The sequence below is a fragment of the Struthio camelus genome, chromosome 1, assembly GCF_040807025.1.
Source record: "Struthio camelus isolate bStrCam1 chromosome 1, bStrCam1.hap1, whole genome shotgun sequence".
NCBI classification, from domain to species: Eukaryota; Metazoa; Chordata; class Aves; order Struthioniformes; family Struthionidae; genus Struthio; species Struthio camelus.
The window spans coordinates 69,130-76,494 of NC_090942.1; the positions used below are offsets into that span (position 1 = coordinate 69,130).

General features: G+C 40.2%; 1 protein-coding gene across 1 annotated transcript; it reads right to left on the reverse strand.

The window, feature by feature from the left end:
- Window positions 1-994: 994 nt before the first annotated feature.
- On the reverse strand, window positions 995-7,365 carry LOC104153846 (guanylyl cyclase-activating protein 1-like). Its single transcript, XM_009689907.2, has 4 exons — window positions 7,057-7,365; window positions 4,324-4,473; window positions 2,241-2,331; window positions 995-1,122 (listed from the first exon to the last, which is right to left on the reverse strand). Exons 1-4 carry the CDS (start codon window positions 7,252-7,254, stop codon window positions 995-997), a joined length of 567 nt encoding a protein of 188 aa, XP_009688202.1. The 5' UTR covers window positions 7,255-7,365.

The window sequence follows — 7,365 nt, forward strand, 5'->3', positions numbered from 1 at the left end:
GCTCTTTGTGGCAGGACCAATCCAGGGTACCAGCTTCACTTCGGAAATCATATGATCAGCAGAATTTGCAAATTACCTTGCTGAGTTGTTTCTTTTGCTTCTTAGCTTTTCTTCTGAAGAATAAAAAAGAGGGACCAATAGATAATGTGTGAAGCAGCAATACTTAAGGTCATCTCCACATACTTCATTCATTCAATTGTATGAGAGCAGAGCAGTAGGACAAGGAGCGTTAAAAAGACTTGATGTTTCAGATAATTATTCTGCCTTGGGAAACAGTAGCATTATTTTTTTGTAGCCACTGAAGCTACTCCTAAACTGCTTATTTGGTAAAGAGTTCTTTGATCACAGAAAGCTGAGACAGCAACATTAGTGACCAGCGTAGCAGGGAACAGAAAAGTCACTGTCAGCCTTAAGGACTGATGTTTCTTTCAGCTCTTTGAGATCTTATGAATAAAGCTGCTCCTGCGCAGACTGCCAAATCTGAGCACATCAAGTGTTTCAAACAAGCCCACTGGTGTTTATGATCTAATACTATAGCAAAAACAGTGAAAGTTACATTCTGTTGTCAGCTCTCTACACTGATAACAGATTGAAGCTCTTCTTTTTTACATGTCAGAGATTTTTCACACTCTATCATCCAAGTCTCCTAGCACTCTTCATAAAGTTATCTTCGGTCCATTGCAAACTGATTATCTGGGGCACAGAATAAGCAAGAAATTGTGCCCTGAAACTTGGCCATTGCATTTTAGGAAGTTAAATCAAATAGTGCCACACAGATCCATTTTTTTCTGAACCACTTCTGCATGTATGTGTCTGAGTGTCAGCATTTGTACTGGAACGCAGATTCAGATACACATATGCACTAATATCTTTCTGTTCCTACTTTCATATATGAGTTTTTGGAAAATTTATTTGTTTTTAAGAACACTGTCCTTTCTTTTTTGTGTGTGCACATTCTTCTGTCTATTGGCACACCGTTTTCTCCTGACTTGATTTATACACTGTGCCGGCGGTTGTTGATCATGGCCACAATGTGGGACAGGTCCAAACTTTTCATCATAACCTCCATGAACTCCTCATCTTTCCTAGCTCCTTCCACAAATTCATCCAGAGAAAGTTCACCTGTGTCAGATACAAACAGAAGATATCAGAACAGGAAAAGGAGTACCATAATCCAATTTTAAAGATAGTTCGCTAAAGATTCACTGCCAAGAGGCCTCAGATAGTCTTTTTTACACTTATCTGAAATTTTCCTGATATCCCTGCAACTCTGGCTTCCATATTTTTCCCAGGCAAGGGTTAAATCATAGGAATGTAACTATTCTGAAGACAGGGGTTTCTCACAACTCCATTACCAAGGGTATATCACAAAGAATAGAGGAAATATGTGGCTAAGGAGTGGGATCATAGCTTTCTTCGTAATAAGATTGGATTAACCTACTTCTTTTTGTCCTAGCCTATCCTACTGGTAGGCCTCCTCCATACCTGCTGGTTTTCCTGTTAAAAGAAGTAACAGAAAGAAACTGTGCCAGGCAGAATAAGGTTTTCTGTCCTGGGCCAAAAAGGCTTCATGAGAACAAAAGCAGAAAACATAGGCATAGAGTGCAGAAAAATATGGTTGCGGCTAGCCCTTGCGCAGGAAAGCAGCTCAGCAGAGTGTTACTGGAATAACAAAAGAGCACAAGAGAGAGTAATGAGAACGTGAAGTAACCAGGGAAGATGTCTCAGGGACATACAGTAACTACAGTGGCATATAGCACTTTTTGGCTGACTGGTCCACAGCACCTAATGTGGCTACCATACGCCCTGGAGCAGACCCGGTGGAATAACTTACAACTTCAACATTAAATTTGAGTTCCTCTTTTCCTAGTTACTGAAGGATTTAGGAGCAGCTGAGGCCACCTGAGAAACTGTTTGCCATTCCCACTTCTAACCCTGACATAAACTACACAGAAACATCCAAAAATGGAAAAAAAAAATCCTTCAAAACTCATATAGACAAAACATAACTAAGAGTTAGTGCCAGGGAACAAATCCTATCAGATTGGTTATGTACTATGCAAGCAGAAAACTCTCTCAGCAAAATTCCTGGAGAGTGGATTGCTGGGAGGGACTTCATGTCACCAGCAAATAAAAAATGAAGTGGCGTAAAGTTCAAGCAAGAAAGGAAAACATGGATATTCGTGGATCACTCACTAGCACTGAGTGATCAACTGAGTTGGATGACATAGGAGTCTTACCATCTCCATTCACATCAATTTTGTTAAAGACTCGATTGGTGAACTCTTCTGCACTGGTTTCATGGTCACCACCATTGATAGCTCGAATAGCCTAAAAAAAAAAGAACAAGTATAGGAAGCTGCCCCTGGAACAACAGACTGATTCCACTGCAGCCTGTCAGAGTAGATTCAGAACATGAGAGTCATGCCTGACACCTTCTTCATGCAAAAGCACCAGCATCGTGGGCAAACACAGCAGAATTTCTGAGGCCGTGCAGTTAGCACTGAAGGGTACAAAGGGAGCATGATTCTGAAGCGTGGAATGAGCAATAAAACCTAGGAGACTGCTCTAAATCTGCTCAGGTGGTGCTTGTGCACTATAGAAATAGCAGTATCCAGGCCACTTTCCCAGATCAAACTCATCTAACTTTGGCCATCTGCAGGTTAGATCACAGGTCTAAGCTGACCGTCTGTACTTCCTTTAAACTGAATGAGTAGACACATTTCCCGAGGGCAATTTGCTTCATCCTGAGAACTGTCAGACAGGTATCATGAACGTCTCTCTACAGGTGCCCATCTTTATCCATTCCTCTGGAGCTAAACATGATACAGAGACATGATTTAACTTCCTTACTTGCCTTACTCTTTTGATGGCTTCTTCTAGTACCCTATGGTCCACCAAGCCTCGTAATCCCATCAAACACTCTCTCCATTTGATATCCTGGTAATCCCTTCATTATATGGTGGTAGTCATTTATTTCTCATATTTCTGCTTGCTTTTCCTGTTTTCAACTTACATACTGCTTGCTGTGTGTCCTGCTTCTCCGCAAAGCTCATTGGAGATTCATTTTCAACGTAAGAACATTTGAGTGTTATTCACTACTGTTGCTTACTATTTGTCCTATTCACTGCCATATAGGCAGGGTTCTCTTTTCTTTTCCATGTCTAACTCTTTCCTTTGTTTAAGGATGTCCATGAAATATGTGATTCCAGAGCCATCATATTGATTCTAAGACTATTAATTTTTTAGCTTTTATCTTCAGATATGTAATAAGTTTGTTCATTCTTTCTCAAATGCCCTTCTACTAAAACTCAGTGTCAGCTCCTAAGGCCCCCCCAAAAGAGACTGAACCGTATCTACAGAATTTGAAGGGCAGTAAATTGACCACCACCAATTACCACCCACAGGACTAGTTTCTCAAGAGCTCTGTGTGTTGATCAATTACTACGTGTTGCTGTACCTTGATATCTGCTATTTCTTTCACGAGTCATGAGTCAGAGGCTGCATATTTTTACAGTTACTATTGACTTTTTTTTGCCTCTGACCTCTTTCAATGCCCAGCACTAAAACTCCTATTCACATGAAGAATCCATTAGTACAGTCTTATTAGTGGTTTTACTTGTGGACAACTCAGACTTCAAATCTTTATCAAATCAATTGTCTGACCTTCCTTATTCAGAAATGCAAATTATTTAGGGTCATTGAATCTTCCCTGCATCCTTGTAGTTTCCCAGTCTCCGTGGAGTAATCTGACCTTCCAGAATAAGTCATTCTGAGATATCCATAAGGTCCTATTAATGTCCGTAATTCCAATGTCTCTCATAACAGCTATTTGCACTCAGTCTTTTCTACTGGCAGTCATACTTCTGCAACCTATTTACCAGAGTCAGAAATGTATTATTACATTAACATTTAGGAATTGATTCTAAAAAGTAAAATGGGAGCTAAATATCCAATTACTATTCACATGGGATAAAGGAAACTTCTGGAGCATACGGCAGGACCCACGAAGGACGCATTGCAGAGACTGCAACTGACAGTCATGGAGTCTGAAATCTTGCAAAGTTCAGGTTAGGTCCCAGACGAGTAAGACAATTTTACAGAATTATCTATGATATGGCATATGCTACGGTGGTGGAGAAAAGTCTGTCAAGCCTGCTGACTGAACCATGTGACTGTGGGGAGACCTGCTAAAAGAAAAAAATGCTGTTATGGCAGGTATCATCCATGATCATCCATGTGGGAAACGGTGAAAGTCTCACCTGTGAGGTGGGGATTTATCTTTGAGGAAAGAGGAAGGAACACATGCCCCTGGAGACTCACCTTAATGATGTTGAGCAATTCATGTCGATCAATGCAGCCATTGCCATCCACATCATAGAGTTTGAAATACCATCGCAATTTCTGTTCCATCTTCCCACGGAGAACGAGGCTGAGGGCAGCCACATATTCCATGAAGTCAATGTAGCCATCCTGTGGGAAAATGAAAAGCAGCTTGTGAGAGGAACAAAGTGAGGAAGTTATGACTCGAGAAGTGCTTTACTTTATTGCTCTTTAGATTCACAGCTGAAAGAGATATAACCAGTCCTTCTTCAAAATACACGGCACAGAGACTTGGCTTTAAGGAAAAGCTTGGAAAAGGCATGTTCAGCTGTTAAGCATGCACACACTATATTTTGGCTACCTTTAAGGTCTCCAGAATACCTGGATTTCTGTAGTTCCAATCTATTGCATGTCTAGAACACTCTGTGCTCGCCACTTGCAGAGATGAAACCTGTCACTCCTCATGGGCAGTGTGAATGAACCTCTCCCTCTTTGCCCACCAGAGCTACTGATTAGGGGCTGTTAAGGAAGAAAATTGATCCAGAGCTCTGGCTGCAAGAAAAGTGGAAGATAACTCCACCTCAGATTTTTTGTGCTAGCCTGTTTTGTCTTTGTGGGAAAGCACTTCTCTTTCAATAACCCGTATATCTGTTCTCCATTCTCTAAAAAAGAGTAACTGAAAATATTTTTTAAAATACACCGAAGATGATTTGACAGCTGGAGAAAGTGTTCTGTATTTGTTTTTGTTTTTTAAACCTTTACTTTATGGAATTTATGAAGAAACTCAAGAAGCTCTTGTTTCCCTTGCAAGAAAAATTGCCAGATACTAAAGAGTCATAATCTAGGGGAAAAGACTTAATATTAACTAAAATCTAAGGCAGATAAATAGAAACAACAAATAAAGTACATATGTCCATTGATGATGCTGAATAACTACTTCAGCAAATTACAAAGGAAAACAATTAAACTTTCATTTATTGAGGAATTCAAACAACACCAGATGCCTTTCTGAAACATGGAAAAGGCAAATGTAGGTGGACTAGCAGAGCACTACTATTTTACAGCAAGGATCACAGTATTTTAAAATATTTTGTCAGGATCATGGCAGTACTTCCATTATGTGAGATTTGCATAATGAGGGCGAGCAAAGTACCAGAAAATACAGACAACCAGGTTTAAACACGGGAAAGAGGGGCGTGATGGCAATTTATAAAACAGCTCTTGAAAAATTATCCTCTTTGCCCTCAGCAGGGTTCTCAGAATCTGAAGGTCCAGAGGGCAGATGATCCTATCCGTCTTAGGCACGTATATTACTGCAGGGTGACTCTTCCTCTGGGTGCTCTTTTTCCTTGCCATTGATTATAAAAAGAGCTGAGATTAAGGGCTAACCATTAACAGGTTAAAATTAACTGATGCAGGTCCACCTCTCCTGGCTGCCATACTCCTACTTCATTCCTCTTGAGATTAATCCTGCTTTATTTGATAGATCAGCTTTTTATCTTAGTCTGAACAGATCTGAATTTGAGAGTCTTCTTAAAGCAGTTTACTGTATAACCTGAAGCTCACAAGCTCTTTGAAATGCCTAACAGCCTTGAACACATTTTAAAGTCCTTAAATATCTCAAAAAATGACAGAAAGAAAGGAAAAAGCTTCTCCAAGCAATGTGTACATTTTGGTTTAACTTGTAAAACTTTGCTTCTCATGACTATCATCATCCTGGGCAAAGTTCTGGACTGAGAACTTTAGAGTGAGGAAGAAGTTTCTTTAAGATTTGCAGTCATTACGTCCACCACAAGACCTCAGCTACCTTAATGGATCCTGGGTGCTCCTCTCTTTCCTTTAAACATTCTGTAATATTCCTTCACATTCCTTAACGCCTTATACCTTCTGACATGTTGCCCAAATGACCCTGTGATTTCCTACCCATTTCAGTTGTCCTCCTCAGCTCACAGACATTTTCTCCTTCTGGTTTCAGAATCTTGGAGCAGAGATCAAAGCTGAATTTTCCTAGGCTGCCATAAGACTAAATTTATCTGCCATTCACATTACAGACCTGCAAGCACAGGCTTACATATATATATGGATAAAAACAGGCAGAAGTGAGAGCCGTGTCATCCTTAAAGATATTAAAGAGGATACTGTTGCTTGTATTAGAGACAGCAAGAGGTTGCCTGCCACAGTGAATGATACTAACTGCCTCCTAGCTGCTGCTGTATGCGATACCTCCCACTTCTGAGGAGAGCCATATAGATTGTCTGCCCGTGCAAGACTAACTTCAGCTGCTAAGTACCTGGAAATCACTTCCTCTGCAAATGTTATAAAGATTTCTATTTTATTTGTTTTTTATATTCTCTAATATCTAATACAGATACATTTTTGAAGACTAATAAAAGGCTTTAAAAAGCTCCAGATTCCAACCTCATCTTCTTTCACTAGCATTTTGCTAGTGAAGCAAGGCCAGGTTGATTAATACATAATAAAGAATTCTCAAAATTCACTGATGAACTTGCAGAAAGCATTTAGATAATGAAGTGTTATTGCCTATGGTTATGTTATCTGTGTTATTATCTATGCACATTAATTTGTCCCTGCATTTAGCTACTTTATATTGGTTTCCCTCAGCAGCTTTCCACGCCAAGGTTTGTAAGAGAAAACCAAGGACTCAAAAAGTTGCAAGAGTTGGTTTCCTCTTAAGCTATACAAGGCAGTTAATTTCCTTGCTGGAGAACTCACCTTATTCATATCAAATGTGCGGAACATCTGCTCAATGTACTCATTGGCCTCTGGATCCAGCCCTCGAAGCCCAAAGAACTGTTTAAATTCATGCTCAGTCAGCTGTCCAGAAGGACACTCCGTCATGAACTTTTTGTACCAGTGATGGATCTCAATAGTCTGCAGGTCATCCACTGTGGAGCTGCTATTGTTCCCCATGTGTACGGACGGTCAGAAGGAAGAACACTTCAGGACTGACCCTCTTCCTCCTGTTGCTTTCACAGCACTGCCCATCTGTTCCTCTCCACGTTCAACATTAGTCTCAGTTGA